The 21,363-nt window shown below is 38.3% G+C and overlaps 3 protein-coding genes across 5 annotated transcripts in view; all 3 read left to right on the top strand.

The window, feature by feature from the left end:
* Positions 1-21,363, top strand: part of dnm3b (dynamin 3b) — an 86,606-nt gene that overhangs the window by 47,622 nt on the left and 17,621 nt on the right. Inside the window, exons 14-17 of one of the 3 annotated variants that reach the window (XM_046850676.1) lie at positions 14,268-14,319; positions 17,594-17,602; positions 19,195-19,224; positions 20,612-20,725. In XM_046850676.1, the coding sequence (XP_046706632.1) occupies positions 14,268-14,319; positions 17,594-17,602; positions 19,195-19,224; positions 20,612-20,725 (205 nt within the window). The remainder of the gene's footprint in view (positions 1-14,267; positions 14,320-17,593; positions 17,603-19,194; positions 19,225-20,611; positions 20,726-21,363) is intronic. The other 2 variants (XM_046850677.1, XM_046850679.1) reach the window with 2 other exon arrangements.
* On the top strand, positions 1,317-5,202 carry LOC124386730 (centromere-associated protein E-like). Its single transcript, XM_046850682.1, has 2 exons — positions 1,317-2,140; positions 4,065-5,202. Exons 1-2 carry the CDS (start codon positions 1,574-1,576, stop codon positions 4,260-4,262), a joined length of 765 nt encoding a protein of 254 aa, XP_046706638.1. The 5' UTR covers positions 1,317-1,573; the 3' UTR covers positions 4,263-5,202.
* On the top strand, positions 10,828-13,094 carry LOC124386728 (myosin-9-like). The gene has a single exon (XM_046850680.1). The coding sequence runs from the start codon at positions 11,115-11,117 to the stop codon at positions 13,014-13,016; it is 1,902 nt and encodes a 633-aa protein (XP_046706636.1). The 5' UTR covers positions 10,828-11,114; the 3' UTR covers positions 13,017-13,094.

Below are 21,363 nucleotides of genomic sequence, written 5' to 3' on the forward strand. Positions count from 1 at the left end.
CTCTCAATACTGACAGATTTCAGGTGATCTGGCTTTCTATGCCATTTTACACATTGTTATCTTCATGTGTTCAATACTTATTTCCTGTGTCATTTCACTTTATTTATTATGACTCAACTTGTATACTTAAATGTTCTGATTTCTTTGTATGAATTCAATATTTGGCTTGATGGCTACATCTGGTGGATAGCCCACTTAGAAATCCCCTTACTGATAAAAATGCTGATGTGTCAAATACTTATTTTCCCCGCTGTAAATAAAACAGACATAATAAATATATGGATAAAAAAAAAACATAAATCAGATCACATCATGGTCTCCTGATGATTTACATAATTTAACACCATCATTATTTTAAAACATTTACAAGAATATTTTATCTTCATGCTCTGTTTTGAGTTCGGTTTCACTAAAAATAAACATACATTTGCATAAAGCATCAATATTTCTGCATGTTGATGTTGATTAGAGTATTGAAGACATGAATAATTAATATATGGTACAATATATATAATACATAATATATAGTAATATTAATATGACATGAGTATCTGCACCTCTACTGAAGTGAAGGATGTGTGGACTTTTGCCACCACTGTATAACTGCATAGTGTTTGTGAGAGTCACGTGATTAAAAAACCCGTGAATGACTCGGACTAGAGGAGTCGAATGATGAACCAATTTCTGTTTCATCTACTTACCCTATGATTTTACGATGGTTTGCTCGTGCGCGTAGAAAATTAAACGAATCACTCTTTAAGACGACTCGTTCTCCTGAGTCACATTAAAGACTCGTTAAAAATATTTTTTTCTCAGTCACATTAAAGACTCGTTCAAAATGATTCGTTTATGCTGAGTCACATGATAGACTCGTTCAAAACGATTCGTTCTTCTGAGTCACATGAAAAACTCGTTCAAAATGATTCGTTTTTCTAAATTACATGAAAGACTTGTTCAAAATGATTCTTTCTTCTCAGTCACATGAAAGACTCGTTTAAAATGATTCGTTGTTCTAAAGCACACGAAAGACTCGTTCAAAATGATTCGTTCTTCTGAGTCACATTTAAGACTCGTTCAAAATTATTCTTTCTGCTCAGTCACATAAAAGACTCGTTCTAAACGATTCGTTCCTCTGAGTCACATTAGAGACTCGTTCAAAATGATTATTTCTTCTCAGTCCCATAAAAGACTCGTTCAAAATGATTCGTTCTTCTGAGTCACATGAAAGACTCGTTCAAAATGATTCTTTTTTTCTGAGTCACGTGAAAGACTCGTTCAAAATGATTCTTTCTTCTCGGTCCCATAAAAGACTCGTTCAAAATGATTCGTTCTTCTGAGTCACATAAAAGACTCGTTCTAAACGATTCGTTTCTCTGAGTCACATGATAGACTCGTCCAAAATGATTCTTCTCAGTCACATGAAAGACACGTTCAAAATGATTCGTTCTTCTGAGTCATATGAAAGACTCGTTCAAAACGGTTCGTTCTTCTGACGTCACAGAACCACGGTCTTCAAATAGAAGCATGAAGAGGAGCAAAGTCTCACACTGTTGTTAGTAACATAAAAGTCAGTATGTATAAGAGCTACCCAGAGAATTCTCTTTCGTTATACTACAACCCGTTTCCAGAAGAGCCGTCTCTTAGTGAGTCTGGTCAGACAAAGAGTTGCAGTCTGCTGCAGTCCAGTGAAGACAAATCTGGAATGTCAAAACAGACGTCTGTCCAAGAGCGTAATAATAAGAGTAATAGTAATAATAAGCAGGAAGTTGATGCGAAAACAAAGACAGAGGAGATTAAGAAAGTTATAAACATTGTAAGTGAAAGCAAGAGTCAGTTACAGGTGAAGGAAGGAGACTTGAACTCTGATGGAGGTCAGCAGAAGGTCGAGTCGAAGAGTAAGGGGAAGAATCGCTCTGACGTAGCAGACATGGAGGCCAAGTGCCTTAGTCAGCAACTGCAGGAGAAAGAAGACATGCTGAGGAATATGCAGGAGCAAAGGTCAGAAATGGAGCAAAGGATGAGAGAGCTGGAGGTCGATATGGTGTTACACAAGAGTCTTCGACTGAAGAAGAAGGAGGAGAGAGATAGTCTCAGAGAACAAACGCAGAAGGCTATTTCAGATTTGAAGAAGGAGCAGGAGGTAAGAAAGCAAACCCAACAGACCCTCTTGAACAATTTTCTGGGAATGGTTAAGAGTCTTAATCAAGAGCAGAACAAAAGAAAACATTTAAAACAAAAGGAAAAGGTGGTGATGCAGCTCGGGAATGCGACGGCTACCTTTGCGTTAGACCAAGAACAGCATGATGAAGATCAGGAGAGGAGGAAAGCTAATAGAGAGAGAGAGAAGAAAGAGGGAGGCCTCCTGGAGACAGAAACGCAGCATGTGCCTTTATCAGGTGAAAGAGAAAGACAGTGATCTGGACAAATTAACAGGCGAGAAGGAGGAGATGTTGCGGAAACTGCATGAGCTTGAGAACAGAAAGCAGATGCAAGAACAGAGGGAGCTCGGAGGGAACCTGAGCAAGAGCTGGAGGAAAATGAACACACTCAACTGGCACTTCCAGAGCAGCTTTTGGTGAAGACTGAGGATCAGGACCAGGAAGATGCAGAAGAGCTGCAGGAGAGCAAGACCAATGATAGTGACAGTGAGATGAAAAATCTGTCTGATATCCAGAATGCTGCAGAAATGCAGGCTGAAGTTCAAGACGACCCGAAGGAGGTGCAAAGAAAGCTGATAGTTTCAGAGTTGGAGCAGAAGAACGCTGAGCTCCTGCAGCACATCTCTAAACTCCAGGCGTACATTCCACACCTCGAAGAGCGAGAAATAGTAGCAGAGACCAGGAAGTCAACAAAGAGTACTGGAATCAGGAGTAGAAAAACATGGGATTTTAGATTTTGAGAGAAAACAAAGTAATAAAAATAAAACAGAAATTGGCAACATCTGTTCTCCAACAGATGTATAAAATCAGTACAGTGGAAGCTGGTGCAATGCAAAATATTGCAAATATTGTAATGGTGATCTTCCTCACCAGGAGTTTATGTACATATCTCAGTAGCATAAAGCAGCTCATTAAAACATTGTACCATAATTTCCGGACTATAAAGTGCACCCATATATAAGCCGCAGACTTATCTACACTAATGTACTTTACACAGGCTTTAACAAAAGACATGTTACACACGGTGTAACGGGTGAAATATGTTGCGCTTCCTTCAGGAGCATAGTGGTATTTTGGGAATAGCTTGCCACTGCATTTTTCCACTATTACTGCGTGTGTGTAAGACAGAGGAATATGTCCTTATTATTTTCTGATGCTCATTTCTAAGTTTCTTTGACTAACCCATAACACTGTTGCCAAGAAAAATAAAAAAGCACGAGTTTTGGAAACCTGTCTGTGCTTATATGATTTCTGTTGTAACTGGTGTTAGCGAGCTCTCCCTTCACCCAGACTCAACGCGTTACAACGGCTTGTATCTAAACAGTAGCCTACCAAGAAAGTCCTTGTTCAATGTCTTCCTCCTTCCTTTCACAACTATTTCTCTCTGGAGTTTATCTTTTGGCATCGTCGTGCGTTTAAAAAAACGTTTTTCCTCCTGATGTCGTGCAGCTCAGAACACAGGTGAGGTGCGTTTTTTTGTTTCTGTTAGGAAATTTTATTGGTCTAATGTTATGGGGTTCAGTTTTTTGGCTTGAAGTTTGTGAAACCGGGAAAAACCCAGGAAAAATGTATAAATAAGCCGCTTCGTTGTTTAAGCCACGGGGTTCAAAACGTGGGGAAAAAGTAGCGGATTAGAGTCCGCAAAAATACGGTACATTTGCTTCTTGACTACCAGTGTCTAATAAAGAACGTGTTGAGACACCACCTATTTTATGTCCACAACCGGGCATGTTCTCACAGCACGGACAAGTAACTGGTGATTCTGGCTGGGTCTACGTTGTGACTCATATCAGTGGAGGCATCTTGGTTCCGGTCTACATATTGATCGTGATTCGTTTGCAGCTTGATTACATGTTGCTTCTTTGGGCAGTTGTTAGCTATGTGTCCTTTTCCTTTTCATTTTAGACAGATTGGTTTGCCATCATCTGTGAATCTCAATTGAACCCGAGGTCTGATACCAGATTGATTGCTAGGGCTTTCCTTCTGGAGAGCCAAGGACTTTACAGCTGCAGTAAGTTCACTGATTTGTTTTCAGCTACTACTTTGAGAAGATCCTTTAAAGTCAATAAATGTGGTTCACTGGCCTTTACTACGGTGCACTAAACCTCCTAATCCCCCCTATCAGATCCCTTACATCTGCTCTTAGAGTTTCGTGAATGACTAGACTCGTCCTCAATAATGCTTCTTCACGTATGTCTATTATTAAAGATTCTGGATTTCCTCTGGCAAATTTCCTAAGCTCTCTTTTTATTACTGGGTCTCTGAGCCCTTCAATAAACTGATCCCTAAGAACTCGGTGCTGATTAGGTAAAGCATTTGGGCTTTGTTGTAACACAGTTCTCCAAATCTGACACAATGCGTGTAAATATTCCAAAACATCTTCACAATCTTTCTGCTTACGGCTGTAAAAGTGATGTAACCATCTGGCTTTCATCTCTAAATGCTTTTCTGAGAAAATCGAACATGTCATGTGACTGATTGTGCTATTACTACGCAGACGAACTACTTCTGAGGCAGCACCAATCAAAAGAGACATAATAAAATCATGCTGATCGCTTGTAGACTGGTTTCTAGCATGCAAAACGCGTTTAACTTCTTCAGTAAAGTCATCAACTGAACAAACATCTTTTGATATTCACCACTAAATTGGGAAATGTGACGTTCTCTAGGCACATAGACCTCTGTGGTTCTCGCCTTAAAGCGGCAATACTTGCCATGGCCTGCTGGTGTTTCCTATCCAGTTCAGAGATTTGTGCTAAGATATCAACGTTGCCAATGTCAGCTCGTTCACTCGCAGAGTCCATCATGAAGAGTATCTGGTACTTCAGTCCTGAGAAATAAAGGTCTTCTGCAGTCCACAGCGATGAACTGGTCCGTAACTGTAGATGCAGTCTCTGCACTGAAGTCCCCTCAGTAATCTCGAAGTCCACAGCACACCACTGGAACTCTGTGCCTGTCCAGCAGGTCACTGCAGCTTCATGTCACCACTGCCGTTTCCTGTAAGCACTATACTCGCCTTAAGATGGCGACAAAACGATCAGATACCCCACTCCTGGTACCAAGATTTGTTGATGGGTAAAGAAATTATACACACAAATTCAACAAAATGACTTTTTCAGGTTTTATTTATTTAGACTGTCAGTTTTATTTGGAAAATAAAATATAATAAAAAGTTAAATTAAATAATTAAAATACAATAAAGTATCCTTCAGAGGCCATGCTTGTGTCTGTCATGATTCTCTTCCCACGGTTCTCTAAAGCCTATTTGTTTTTGTGACCCAGTAAAAGTATCTGTGAGAGTGAAAGGGAAAGTTTATAGGACTGTGGTAAGACCTGAGATGTTGTATGGATTAGAGACAGTGGCATTGAGTAAAAGACAGGAGGTGGAGCTGGAGGTAGCAGAGCTGAAGATGTTGATGGGATAAGGATGGACAGGATTAGAAACGAGTTTATTAGAAGGACTGTGCAGGTGGGATGTTTTGGAGAAAGGTGAGAGAGTAGCGATTGAGATGGTATGATCTTGTACAGAGGAGGGACATGGGGTTTATGAAGCTGTAGAAAAATGCTGATGGTGGAACCACCAGGCAGAAGGAAAAGAGGAAGGCCAAGGAGGAGGTTCATGGATGTGGTGAGGCAGATGTGCTTCTATTTAGCATATTTTACTTTATCATTATATATTTTTCATATCTTCTCTTATTTTCTTTTATTTTCTCATTTCCTCATATTTTATACTTATGTGTATATATAATTATGTATGTGACAAATAGAAATCTTGAATCTTTAATGTAGAGGATAGTCTGGTATGAGATAAGATAGGAAAATACAAGATATGTCTTAGAGTGTTAATTATTATTATTATTATTATTATTATTATTATTATTATTATTATTATTATTATTATTATTCAAAACCGATGATTTGGCGCCACCTATAGACCTATTGGGGCAATAAGCCTGGCATACTCTTCATAATTCCCATACCGGTCTTTCCTACAGGTGAGATCTGGAACTGCATCTCTTGAATTTTAGTGAAGGAAACACGGCTCATATTCACACGGAGAAGACGCTCGGATTTTGGGGGAAAAAACCGAAATTTGCGTCCTTTTCTTTCTCGGGATACTCTTTATTTTGTTACTTGTTTGTTGGTTTATAATAAACTCAGGCGCTGCACGGTAAACGAACGAGATCACGTGACCAGCACGCACCACACGCCCCGCCCCATTTTGAAACGGCGTGTCTCTCTCTCTCGCTCACTCTGTGACGTCACAAGGCCATTCTGTGTGTGTCTGTGTATATATATATTCAAATGCAGAGCTGCAAGTCAAGATAAGATTGTTGGTCTTAGTGCGAGTTGCAAGATGAAGCCGAATGTGCAGCTTGGTCAAGATAATGATGTCCAGAAGGACTGCTCTGAAGTTGCAGAGATGGATCCCGGTTGCATCCGTACAAACCTGCAGGAGAAAGATGATTTGCTGAAGAAGATGCAGGAGGATCAAGAAGAAATAGAGAAAAGGATGAGTCAGCGGCAGATGAATATCATGAGACTACAAGCTCTTATAAAGCAGAGGAAAGAGGAGAAAACTCGTCTTTGTGGAAAAACACAGAGGGCTATATCAGATCCGACAAAGGAGCAAGAGAAGAGAGGTGGCGCTATACAGACGCTCTCAGAAGACTCAGAGAAAAGGAGTCTGAAACATGCCCAGACTGAGGAGAAGATCAGACTGATCCAAGTAGACAAGGAGAAGCTGGTGATGCAGATAGGGAATGTGGTGGCCACCTTCATGTTTGATCAGAAGCATCAGACTAAAGAGCAGGCCAGGCTGGAGAACGAGAGGATGAATGCTGAACTAGAGGAAGAAGGAGGTGAAAGTGAGGTCTCTTGGGAGGAGAAGTGCAGCATGATGCTTCATCAGTGGCAAGAGAAAGATGATGCTCTGAAAAAGATGCTGGAGGAGAAGCAAGCGATGCTCAGGAAATTGCACGAGCGCGAGAAGAAGAAAAAGACACAACAAAAGGATTTTGAAATGAAAGCAGCGAATTCTCTGCAGACAGACGCTGAAGAACTCAAGAAACAGCTGAAGGACAAACAGCTTTCTAAACTGACACTCAATCAACAAATTGTGGCAAAAATTCAAAGTTTGAACGAAGCCCAGGCTCAAGCCAGAGAAGCGATGAAGAAGCACGTATGTACGGATGAAGAAGCGTGTACTGAAGAGGAGCAACAATACTGCCTAAAAATTCAGGAGTTGAACGGAAAGAACAGCGACCTTCTGCAACACATGGACGAGCTCCAGGCTTACATTTCACACCTGGAAGAGCGAGAAAACGAAGCCGAGACGGCGAGGCTGGTCTTGGAGAAAGATGAAGAGCGCTGGATTGAAGAGAGGGAAGAAATGCAGAGAGAGAGATCATGCTGGGACTTAGAGATGGTCAAATGGAAGGAACATAGGGAGATCTGGGCAGAAGCTAAAACGGCCTGTGAGAATGAGGGAAAAACCTGGGAGAAAGAGAAACGGTCATGGAAGCAGTGTAGAGCGAGTTTTGCTAAAGAACAAAGTGGCTGGGACAAAGAGAGAACGAGGTTCATAAACGAGAAAGAAGCATTAAATGTCTCCATCACTGTTCATCTCTAAAAGAGAAAAAGCAGCAGCAGGATGAGAAAATGAATATTCTGGAGCAGGGAACGCTCCCATTCCATACTTCAACATCATGTCATTCCGTCTGGATTGCGGCTCATTGGAATCGACTTCACCCTACGACAAGACCTTCGTGGAATTTCCTGCCCAGTCACTGCACCTAAATCCCAGTTAACTGCTCTGGGATGAACAAGAAATCTCCAACTAGTGAAGAACATCTTTGGAGAGTTTTACAAGAGGCATGTTAAAGTATTTCAGCTGAATGTTTGGGGAAATGAACTGTCTGGATGCTGAGAGTGTGTAAAATCCACTAAAAGTGGTACCAGCACCAGTTGGATCCCACTTCATGTGGAGTTTGGCCACTGGACCTCTTTGAGTGTTTAAAGGTTCTGGCATGGAGAAGCTGGTGTTGGATCTGTGATGATCTCAGATGTTGAGCTATTTTATGAGTTGCTCAGTAGCACTCTCCAGTGTTCTGTATTGATTAAAGACTATAATCACACTCTAAAGCACTGCAGTAATAAACTTCACTTCACTTGTAAAGCTGTTCTTTATTATATGGGAGGATTTTCACTGAGAATAAAATCTGTATATTTGATTGATCAAAATAAATCTTCATACTGGTACATTACCGAGTTTGCTGGAACATGCAGGTGTCTCTCAAAAACTATAAAATACCAGGTGTTTCATGGATGGATGGATGCATGACACTACATTTACTTTTTGCTCATTTTCTGACCAAATCATTGTTGTTAAGATCATATTAGTAGTTAATAGTTATATTTTTGGGACTGGCTCAGACTTTTATTTTATTTTTGCAATTTTTTTCAATTTAATATTAGTTTCACTCAAATACAGCATTTATTTCCCTATTATTCAGTCACATTAATTTATTCAGTGCTGAAACCCACCCTAACATTGCATGTGTGACTCTTGCACACACATATTACATATATATATATATATATATATATATATATATATATATATATATATATATATATATATATATATATATATATATACACACACACTCATATAATTAAGTATATGTACTTTTATTGACATCATATTTTTTACAGTCAATACTGCCAAAGCAAAAGTGGAAAAAAATTAAGATAAATAATAAAAAAGAATGAAAAATAATTTTAATTATATAGAAATATAGTTCAAGTCAAGTCAAGTGGCTTTTATTGTCATTTTTACTATACACACTGGTACACAGTACACAGTAAAACGAAACAACGTTCCTCCGGAACCCTGGTGCTACACTAAACAACAAAACAACATAAAGTGCATCGAGTGCAGCCTGGTGCAAACAGTGCAAACAAAAGAACAGTACAGACAGACAGAGTGCAGACAGACAACACAAGACAAGACAAAAGACAAAAACCAAGTATAGCGCCGACTAGTAAACCTACTGTATACTTAAATATACAGTACTGTGTGAGGAGAAATGTAAAAACTATACCCAGGAGAAAGTACAAACAGAACAGAGCAATGTAGTGCAAAAAAACAGCAGCAAGGAGGTGCAAAGACAGCGTGTAAACATTGTACTGAATATAAGGTGTGAGTATAAATAATAATAAATAGATAAATGGTGGTGGAGTGGATCAAGATGAGTGAAGATTGTGTTTAGTCCAGGTTGTACAGTTCAGTAACATACAGAGTGAGTGTGTGTGTGTGTGTGTGTGTGTGTGTGTGTGTGTGTGTGTGTGTGTGTGTGTAAGTGAGTGTGTGTGAGTTCTGTTCAGTTCTTTGTATTGAGAAGCCTGATGGCTTGTGGAAAGAAACTGTTACACAGTCTTGTTGTGACGGCCCGAATGCTTGAACCGTGTTTTATATATATATATATATAATTAACTATATTTCTCCCTCATTGATTTTAGTTTCATATATAATATATATATATATATATATATATATATATATATATATATATATTATATATATATATATATATATATATATATATATATATATATAAAACAATGAACAATGAAGGAGAATTATATTAGAGCTGCAACTAACGATTATTTTTTGCTTAATGTAGTGTTCTTTTTTTGATTAGTGAATTAATGTTTATTAATTAATGTTAACTTTACAGAAAATGTACAACTTATAACATTGTAAATTTTATTACATTTTATCCAAAAAAATACTTCAATGTGGGTGAAGTTTTTACAGTATACAAAAATTTGTATTCAATACTTTGATTACATGATTAATTGTATTTCAGAAAGTGTAGTGAATTTGTCATTTTATTATAAAAAATACAGAAAGCATTTTAAACTCTTTTTAACTAATGAGATAATGTGTTATTAATCCTCTACTTGTTGTTTTATTTAATTGGCTTGTGCAAAAAGTAAACAAAAAAGCACCAGTAGTCTAGTGATCTATATGATCACGTACACTATTAGATTACAGTGAACTGTTAATGTAAATATAGTAGTTAATCTTTAGTCTGTGTGCATAAACAACTTCCAACAACCAGCAAAGTTAAAGTTTGTTTATTGTCGCTAAAGTAACCATACAGTATGTTTACACTTTATACTGTTAGCCATTAGCATTACCGTTATTACCTAGCATATATTTATTAACTCTTAACCAAAACACAGCAGGTAAGAACACAACAATTACTAACTGTAATAATAAATATTTACAAAGATGCCTCGTCTAGCTTTTTGTGACAGATTGGAACTTTCTTCATTCCCAGGAGCAGAAGCCGCCATTACACCAAATGAATGTAAACAGTGTGACGCGTCGACGCATTTCACGCATGTTGACGTAGTTCCGTAGTCGACGTAATCGATTACGTAGACGCGTCGTTGCGGCACTAAAAAAAAAATATATAATAAATAAATAAATAAATAAATATATATATATATATATATATATATATATATATATATATATATATATATATATATATATATATATATATATAATATAACACATATAAAACTAAAAACAGTGAAGGAGAAATATAGTTAATAAAATGTAAAATGTAAATATATTACATATCACCCCTAGTGGCCGAGACTCGGAACTGCATCTCTGCAATCCCAGTGAAGGGACACGGGGAAAAGGCGCTCTGTAATCGGAGCAAAACACACACGAGATCCGCGTCCTTTTCTTTTCACAGGATGTCTTTTTATTAAATGGAGCCAAATATCAGCCATTTTGTTGCTATTGTTTCTTTTTTATTGTACAGTCGCAGCAACATGAGCCACATGCCTATGTGACGTCACAAAGGGGCGGTGCGCTGCCTATATATAGGATGGGCACAACAGAGAACTGGCACTTGAAGTTGAGGAGTGATGAAAAGTAGAGCGATGATGGAATTATGTACGGATGAACTCTCCAGTGAGCTGATAGAACCGTCAGGGCAGCAAGACGAGTTGGAGCTGAGCGAACTGAGAGAAGAATTGCTGAAAGATGCGAACGAGTTTAAGAAGGACATAGAAGAGAAGAAAAGCACTTACTTAGCACTCACAGAAGACCTAAGGGCAAAGAATAAGAAACTGGATGAAGACCAGGAGCAGATGAACCAGATGAAGGACCTCAACAAGCTGTTGATGGACAAGTTAGAAAATAGGAACACTGCCCTTCAGAATTCCATCAGAAACTTTGAAGACCAAACAGAGCTAGCGAAGACGGCCAGACAAATCTGGACGAATGAGATCAAGAACCTGCAGAAGGAGAGAGATGACTTAAAGAGAGAGAAAAAGAGCTTCGAGAGAGAGAAGGAGAGCTTAGAGAGCGAAAAGGAGAGCTTTGAGAGAGAGAAGGAGAGCTTCGAGAGAGAAAGGGAGAGCTTGGAGAAGGCGAAGGAGAACTTGGAGAAGGCGAAGGAGGACTTGGAGAATGAGAGGAAGGACTTGAAGAGAGAAATGGAAAGCTTGGAGAATGAGAAAGAGAGCTTGGGGAAAGAGCAGGAGAAAGAGAAGGAGAAGATGGAGAAACAGTGGAAGGACTTGGATGAACAGTGGGAGAAAGCAACAGAAGAAATGGTCCGATTACAAAACGAGTTCAGGAGCTCAAAGAAAGATAAAGCAGCACTGAAGGAAGAATGGGACAGTTTAAGGGCAGAGAAGGAGAGTGTGATGAACGAGAGATCGAAACTGGAGCAAGAATGCAACAGCATCACGATGAAGCAAACGAGCATGAAGAACGAAAGATCATCCTTGGAGAAAGAGAAGGACAACTTGGCAGAAGACAGAAAATGCCTGGGGAAAGCCAGTTTGAACCTGAAGAAACAAAGTGCAATCTTGGAGAGAGAGAGAATGAGTTTGAAGGAAGAGAAGAAGAACCTAGAGAAAGCTAGAGTGGACCTGGAGGAACAGAAAGAAGGCCTGAAGAAATGGAATGAAAGCTTGGCGAAAGAGCACCAGCGCTTACAGGAATGGAGGGAGAACTTGGAAAGAGAGCAAGAGAGTTTGGAGAAAGAGAAAATAAGCTTGAAAGAAGGAAAAACGCGATTAGAGAATCAGTGGCAGAGCTCGGAGAAAGAGTGTAAGAGGTTGGATGGCGTGATCACGGACGATAGTCTGTCAGACGTGAGTTTGGAGGAAGTAAGCTTGGAGGAAGAGTGCTGGGAGCAAGAATGGATGAATTTGCAGAATGAATTTGCAAGCGTGAGAAAAGAGCATGAGAAATGTGAGAACGTTGCTGAAATGGAGACGGAAAGTCTTTCTAAGACCATCAAGGACCCACTGGTGCTGCAGGAGGTGCAGAAGAAACACAAGGACGAACTCCAGGCTACAGTCGAACAGTTTGAACAAATGGTAGAGGCAACAGAGGAAGAGAGAAACCTCCAGGAGGAAGAAAGCTCTGAGCAGGAGGAAGAGGACATGGAGAATAATGGAGAGGATATAGAGAAGGATGGAGAGGACATGGAGAAGGAGGACGCGGAGCTGATGAAGGAGCTAGAGGACATGGAGAGGGAGGAAGCGGAGATGATGAAGGAGCTAGAGGACATGGAGAGGGAGGAAGCGGAGATGATGAAGGAGCTAGAGAACATAGAGAAGAACGGAAAGAACATGAAGAAGAACGGAAAGAACATGAAGAAGAACGGAAAGAACATGAAGAAGGATAAGGAGGTCATGCAGAAGAAGGGACGGAACAAGGAGAAGGAGCTGGAAAACAGCAAAAGCCTGAAAAAAGACAAAAAGTTAAAAAAGTTCACAATAATATTCAGATGGTTTAGATCTAAGAAATAACAGATCTGCAGATACAAACAGAAACTTTCATCCTATTTATTTCATGTAAAAAATAAAAAAATAAACAAAATAATGTTTTTTTGTGCTTTTTTTTTTCTTTTTCGTCTGAGGCAACACCAACAAACAAAAAGAGCAACAATAAAGATACAATTAAAATAATGATAATAAAATAATGACAAATATAATAATAATAAGAATAAATATTATAATAATGATTCTTCTTGGTATTTAAAAAAAAGGGTTCCATTTATAATAATAAAAAAGAAAAAATAATAACTAACACAAATAATAATAATAATAATAATATAATAATAATAATAATAATAATAATATAATAATAATATAATAATAATAATAATAATAACATAACAAGAATAATAATAAATATTATAATAATTCTTAGTGGTATTTAAAAAAAAGATTTTGCGTTTATAATAATAAAAAAGAAAAAATAATAGCAATAAAAATAATAATATAACAATAATAATAATAATAATATAACAATAATAATAATAATTAATAATAATAATAACAACAAATATAACAAGAAGACTAATAAATATTATATTAATGATTCTTAGTGGTATTTTTTTAAAAAGGGTTACATTTATAATAATAAAAAAGAAAAAATAATAGCAATACAAATAATAACTAACACAAATATAATAATAATATTAATATTAATAATAATAATAATAATAATAATAATAATAATAATAATAATAATTAATATAAAAATCATAGACATAATTAAATTAGTAATAAAAAGATTTACATACTGTATGTGGCATCTTTTTCGAAACTCTTACCACAAAGTTGTATAGAAAAGCTTCGGATACTGTAACGTCATTTTCTCTTCTCTTAAACTCGGAGATCCAAATCTGCTCCAGAATGGAAATATCCCTGAGCACAAATCCTGCTCCATGAAGAATCTGCAGGAATGCTGATTGCCCATCAGATCTCCTCACCTCACCCACATCAGCACCTGACTTTACTAACACCGTTGTGTTGTGACTAAATGAGCAGAAATATCCACAAAATCTTAGTGGAACATCTTCCCAGTAGAGCGGAGGTTATTATAAGAGCGAATGGGGACGCTCAAAACGAAGCGCATATAGGAATCGGGTGTCCACAAGCTTTAGGTCACGCAGTGTAGCAGCTTTGGGTGTAAAATATTGTACGATATTTTGGTTTATTTTGATGTTCATATGAAATAATGTTCTTTCTTTATGTGATTTCTTTCATTCAAAGTGCACAACAGAGGAGTAGCCAAGCAAACAAGACGAGTTCTGCCGGAAACCAGGTTAGTGTGTGTGTGTGTGTGTGTGTGTGTGTGTGTGTGTGTGTGTGTGTGTGTGTGTGTGTGTAATCTTTTTAAGATCCAAGCTCCATTCTTCCATGACTATGACTATTGCTTGCTTGGTAGCATATAATGCTTTTTGCTTCTTTTTTTTAAATTCTCATCTTTCTTTCTTTCCTCTCCAGCACACACACACTGTATTATTCTGCTCTTATAAACCAAGGCAAAACTCAAAATGGCTAAGATATGAGCGGTTTTAACGTTAGTAATTGATAAGATGAGGTATTTATTGATCAGAAAATGAGCAAGAATGAAACAAATGCACTTCTGAGACTCTCCTGTGCCACCGTTTGCTCTTTTGCGTTGGCTGTAGTGGTGTTATGGTGAGAAATAGCAATTCCTGAAAAATTCATATATATATCGTCTTTTAATACTTGATGGTAAAGTTATGATAATGATTAAATTGTCTTAATAACACATGAATAAACATGAGATAACAAGCTCATAATATCATCACAAGCTGCAATAGAATAAGCGTTCAGACAGGTGAGTGTAGTTTAAGCAGTTTTTATAATATGGATCCGATAATCCAAATCCAGTACTGAAATCCAAATGGATCTGAATACATGAGTTGTGAACAAAGCCAGACACATGATCAGGTGAATCTAGCAGAAGCTCTCAGTGTCGTGAAGCCAAAAATCCAGTGATCCTGTCAGATTCTGAACCATTCGGAGAACCTTCGAGTTCCACATGAACAGCTTGACGATCCCTGAGGTTAATGTGAAGAACCATGAGGATGGATTTGAACGGTGATTAATATAAACCGCTTTTATTATGATCCAAATCCACTCATTTACATTTATGGCATTTGGAAGAAGACCTCATCTAGAGTGAATTACAATCATCTTAATGATATATAGCAATAGAGGGTTAAGGGCCTTGCTCAGGGGCCCAGCAGTGGCAGGGATTTGAATTCAAGACCATCTGATCACAAGTCCAATTACCACCTTTCATAGACCTGACAGAGGCAGGATTAACAGCATACTGTGAGAGAGATCTACAGGATTTGTTCAATTCTTGTTCATTTCCTGTCCAATGCCCATGATTTTATTTTATACATCGAATTGTCTTCTGCCTTTGGTTGATTTTTGTCATTGCTGTCGTTCTGCTTCTGGTTTCTGCATTATCCTTTATGATTTCTATTTTAGGAGTGGGTGATATTATTATGTGATATATAGTTGATAGAGATTATTATGGTATCTATATTATAAAACAGTGCTGTCTATGTGACGTCAATGGGAATGTCTAGACTTTGTCAATTACAGTGAGGAAAATAAGTATTTGAACACCCTGCTATTTTGCAAGTTCTCCCACTTAGAAATCATGGAGGGGTCTGAAATTGTCATCGTAGGTGCATGTCCACTGTGAGAGACATAATCTAAAAGAAAAAAATCCAGAAATCACAATGTATGATTTTTAAACTATTTATTTGTATGATACAGCTGCAAATAAGTATTTGAACACCTGAGAAAGTCAATGTTAATATTTGGTACAGTAGCCTTTGTTTGCAATTACAGAGGTCAAACGTTTCCTGTAGTTTTTCACCAGGTTTGCACACACTGCAGGAGGGACTCCTCCACACAGATCTTCTCTAGATCAGTCAGGTTTCTGGCCTGTCGCTGAGAAACACGGAGTTTGAGCTCCTCCAAAGATTCTCTATTGGGTTTAGGTCTGAGACTGGCTAGGCCACGCCAGAACCTTGATATGCTTCTTACAGAGCCACTCCTTGGTTATCCTGGCTGTGTGCTTCGGGTCATTGTCATGTTGGAAGACCCAACCTCGACCCATCTTCAATGCTCTAACTGAGGGAAGGAGGTTGTTCCCCAAAATCTCGCAATACATGGCCCCGGTCATCCTCTCCTTAATACAGTGCAGTCGCCCTGTCCCATGTGCAGAAAAACACCCCAAAGCATGATGCTACCACCCCATGCTTCACAGTAGGGATGGTGTTCTTGGGATGGTACTCATCATTCTTCCTCCTCCAAACACGTTTAGTGGAATTATGACCCAAAAGTTCTATTTTGGTCTCATCTGACCACATGACTTTCTCCCATGACTCCTCTGGATCATCCAAATGGTCATTGGCAAACTTAAGACGTGCCTGGACATGTGCTGGTTTAAGCAGGGGAACCTTCCGTGCCATGCATGATTTCAAACCATGACGCCTTAGTGTATTACCAACAGTAACCTTGGAAACGGTGGTCCCAGCTCTTTTCAGGTCATTGACCAGCTCCTCCCGTGTAGTTCTGGGCTGATTTCTCACCTTCCTTAGGATCATTGGGACCCCACGAGGTGAGATCTTGCATGGAGCCCCAGTCCGAGGGAGATTGACAGTCATGTTTAGCTTCTTCCATTTTCTAATGATTGCTCCAACAGTGGACCTTTTTTCACCAAGCTGCTTGGCAATTTCCCCGTAGCCCTTTCCAGCCTTGTGGAGGTGTACAATTTTGTCTCTAGTGTCTTTGGACAGCTCTTTGGTCTTGGCCACGTTAGTAGTTGGATTCTTACTGATTGTATGGGGTGGACAGGTGTCTTTATGCAGCTAACGACCTCAAACAGGTGCATCTAATTTAGGATAATAAATGTAGTGGAGGTGGACATTTTAAAGGCAGACTAACAGGTCTTTGAGGGTCAGAATTCTAGCTGATAGACAGGTGTTTAAATACTTATTTGCAGCTGTATCATACAAATAAAACGTTTAAAAATCATATATTGTGATTTCTGGATTTTTTTTTAGATTATGTCTCTCACAGTGGACATGAACCTACGATGACAATTTCAGACCCCTCCATGATTTCTAAGTGGGAGAACTTGCAAAATAGCAGGGTGTTCAAATACTTATTTTTCTCACTGTATATGTTATTTGATTTTAAATATAGAAAGATAAAAAATCGGCTTTTGAAATAATCACTACAACAACAAGAGGTTTGGAGTAAACTATAAAACAAAGTAGATCACATATTCATGGCAATTCGATTGTATTTTTTTTATCCTGAAAATCTGATTGTGGTGGCCTTATAGATAATCAGCTTTTTTTAAAGTCTATTTTAATATCTTTATATCTCCTACTCCTAAATTTCAGTTAGGTTTTTATGAACTGTTTTATGTTATCATGGCCAGCATCTTGTTTTCCATCCCTACTTCCCCTCTCTGTGAGCGAGCCGTCCTCATGCATGTCCCCGTTTACGGAGACCTGCCATGTTTCCTGTTCTGACAGGACATTCAGGTAAGAAAGGACTTGCTTCTCAGGTTTGTAGTTTGAACCATAAAATAAAAAAAAGTCCTAGGAAAGGGGTCACAATAGAGAATGGATATGGACCTGAGACATTAAAGGTACAAAAATAATACTAGTTTCATTTCAGGTTTGAGTTTTGATGGTACATAGTAATGATTTAGTTATTTTGTGTTTCAAAGACCATTCATTCTAGATTGCATTTAGTTCTAGTGTAGCTTTTGGTTTCTAATGTCATTTAAAATAAAAGCCTTGATGTTTGTAAATGTATATTTGACAAAGTAGAAGATAATAAAATAGAATAAAATGTAGAATCAGCTCACAAATTTGATTGAACCTGCAGTATTGAACATTCACTTGATTAACAACTCAAAATACTGCCTGGAACTGAAAATTAAAGCTTGTCAGCATATTTCTAAGATTTCACTTTCAATATTTGGAACAAAAGTTTGTGGAGACCTGGCCATAAGATTCCTAGGTCCTTTTTGAAGTGGCATTTTATCAGTGGTTAAAGCTCTGCGTTACTGATTAGAAGGTTGCAGGTTCAAGTCCCTGCACCATGCTGCCACTGTTGGGCTATTGATCAAGGCCCTTCAGCCTCTCTCTCTCGGTCTCTGACCCAGTGGTACTGTGTTATGGCTGACCCTGTGCTCTGACCCTGTGCTCTGACCCCAGATTCCTAACAAACTAACAAATAAAAAAAGACCCTTTTCTTGAACGTCACCTTTCAGTCTCCATTTACTCCTGTTTAGAATGAGCTCCACTCTCATGGAAAGATGTTCTACTAGATTTTGTGGAGATTTGTGATCATTCAGGGGCAAGAGTGTTAGTAAAGTCAGGGACTGATGGAGGTGAGGAGTCCTGGGGTGCAGTCAGGGTTAACAGTGGGGGTTGGAGCTCAATAGCAGGAGATATTCCACATCTTCCAACCCAGGGAAAGCAGATCTTAATGGCACTGGCTTTGTGCACATGGGGCATTGTCATGCTGGAACAGGTTTTGGTCTCCTAGTTCAAGCGAAGGGAAAATTGCTACCACATGCAAAGGCATTCTATACAATTGTGCCTTCCAACAGTTTGTGGAAGAACCACATATGGGTCAGGTGTCCCAATACTTTTGATGCCTTCACTCTGTTCATTCTTGGTACATTTAACTTATCCAACTGAGGAATCAAGGGCCTTGCTCAGGAGCCCAAAAGTGGCATCTTGGTGGGGTTGGGACTTGAACTCATGACTTTCGGATCCAAAGGCTACTAAGCTACCAGGTGAAGAACTGAATGATACTGATTCAAATATATAAATAATGTTCTTTTGCTACACCTCTAAGTCTATATGTGAACATTTCCACTGGAGCTCAGAACTGATTAATAAAATATTGAGTTACCGTAATTTTTGTTTATCGTCCACTTGACACGAGGATGGGTTTATGTAAAATTAGCCTAATGATGCTAGCGATGCTAGTTCTTCATAATTAAACAGTAACAATAAGGGTTTTGGGTTACAGGAGATGTGACACGTGTTCACGTGGTTTTTACATGCCCTTGTGTTGGGTTAAAACAGAAGACACTCTCACATTTATGCTGTTTCAGGTCTCATCACCGACAGCCTCGGGGGGAATTGTGAGCAACGAGTCTCTTTTTGATTCTGTTGTAGCTTTTTTAACACTTTATAGAGCCTCTCACTATATATTATAGATTCAGTCAGGATTTTATGAAAGCCCGTTTTCACCACTTAACAACAACAACAAAAAAAAGTCTGAATGCGACTTTATTACTGACTTTATTTCTTGAAATTCCAACTTTATTTCTCGAAATTCCAACTTCATTTCTCGAAATTCCAACTTCATTTCTTGAAATTCCAACTTTATTTCTCGAAATTCCAACTTAATTTCTCGAAATTCCGACTTCATTTCTCGAAAGTTCGACTTCATTTATCGAAATTCCAACTTCATTTATCGAAATCCTGACTTCATTTATCTAAATTCCAACTTCATTTCTCGCAATTCCGACTTTATTTCTGATGATTCCGATTTTATTTCTTACGGTTTCTACAGTTTTCTCGCAATTTTGACTTTATCACTCACAATTTCAACTTTATTTCTTCCCATTCTTTTTCTGAGTTCTCTTAGTTTGATGTCATGTGATCCTTCTAGTAACAACAAGATCTCATGGTTTATGAAACCACACCTAAAATAGTCCTCTATGATTTTATCCATTGTTTCACTGATTGATCTATTGATTGTAGTTGGTAGATTGTGTTATTAAAGTTTTCTGCCACTACAGAGTGGGTGACGCTGCCAGATTGGCTAAAAAAATGTCAGAATTAAAATAAATATTTCCAAAAAGTGAGAAATAAAGTCAGAATTGTGAGTAAAAAGGTCGAAAAAAGTATGGATTGAGGGAAAGCTTAATCAGATTTGTGAGAAATAAAGTCAGAATTGTGAGATACAAATTCAGGAAAGCAAGAAATACAGTCTGAATTGTGATGAAAGGGTCAAATTGTGAGAAAAATGTATGAATTGAGGAAAAACTAAATCAGATTTGTAAAAAATTTAGTTGGAATTCCAAGAAATAAAATCGGAATTGCAAGGAATAAAGACAGAATTGTGAGGAAAAAAGTGGGAATTGTAAGAGAAGAAAAATCGCAATTAGGCAAAAAAAAATTTAATGTGTTGCAAACGGGCTTCAATTGGATTTTGTAGTGCATGGGGCCACTTTTTTCCCCCACAAGTACTGACTGTAATGCACCAAAAACACACTTTCTGCCATTCTGATTTCAAGCTAGAATAGTTAGAGACCACGAGCACTTCTTCATAGACACTTCTTCACTTTATTTTCTGGCCATTTATAAAAAATAAAAAAAAACACAACTCCTTCACAGTCACAAACCCTTTTTGCAGTCTTGAGAATAAAAAAAAAAAAAAACACTGACACAAATGCCTTGCTTTCCAAGTCAGAGAAATCTGCAACCGGGTTTGATCCGTGACCTTTCTTCTTTCTTTGTTAGGTCATTCGCAAAGGTTGGCTGACCATCAACAACATCAGCATCATGAAAGGAGGAGCAAAGGAGTACTGGTTCGTGCTGACAGCCGAGAGCTTGTCCTGGTTCAAGGATGATGAGGTGAGAACCTTCAATCTTCAATCTTGAAATAAAGCCATGGCTTGCAGGGTGGAAACTGCAAATGCAATGTTGGTGGGAGGGGCGAATTTCAGGGTCAGAAAAATGTGTGTATGGGGGGTAAGTCTGTGTTTGGTATTAGAGATACAATGTGTATGGGGGTAAGTCTGTGTTTGGTATTGGAGATACAGTGTGTATGGGGGGTAAGTCTGTGTTTGGTATTAGCGATACAGTGTGTATAGGGGTAAGTCTGTGTTTGGTAATAGCGATACAGTGTGTATGGGGGTAAGTCTGTGTTTGGTATTGGAGATACAGTGTGTATGGGGATAAGTCTGTGGTTAGTATTAGAGATACAGTGTGTATGGGGGTAAGTCTGTGTTTGGTATTGGAGATACAGTGTGTATGGGGTAAGTCTGTATTTGGTATTGGAGATACAGTGTGTATGTGGGGTAAGTCTGAGTTTGGTATTAGAGATACAATGTGTATGGGGGTAAGTCTGTGTTTGGTATTGGAGATACAGTGTGTATGGGGGTAAGTCTGTGTTTGGTATTGGAGATACAGTGTGTATGGGGTAAGTCTGTGTTTGGTATTGGAGATACAGTGTGTATGGGGTAAGTCTGTGTTTGGTATTGGAGATACAG

This window comes from Silurus meridionalis, chromosome 6 (assembly GCF_014805685.1).
Source record: "Silurus meridionalis isolate SWU-2019-XX chromosome 6, ASM1480568v1, whole genome shotgun sequence".
Taxonomy (NCBI): Eukaryota; Metazoa; Chordata; class Actinopteri; order Siluriformes; family Siluridae; genus Silurus; species Silurus meridionalis.

Coding starts and splice junctions, on each gene's coding strand:
- LOC124386728 (XM_046850680.1), top strand. CDS start 11,115: ATGAAAAGTAGAGCGATGATGGAATTATGTACGGATGAACTCTCCAGT.
- LOC124386730 (XM_046850682.1), top strand. CDS start 1,574: ATGTATAAGAGCTACCCAGAGAATTCTCTTTCGTTATACTACAACCCG. Junction 2,141..4,064: donor ATTTGAAGAAGGAGCAGGAG/GTAAGAAAGCAA, acceptor TTTTCATTTTAG/ACAGATTGGTTTGCCATCAT.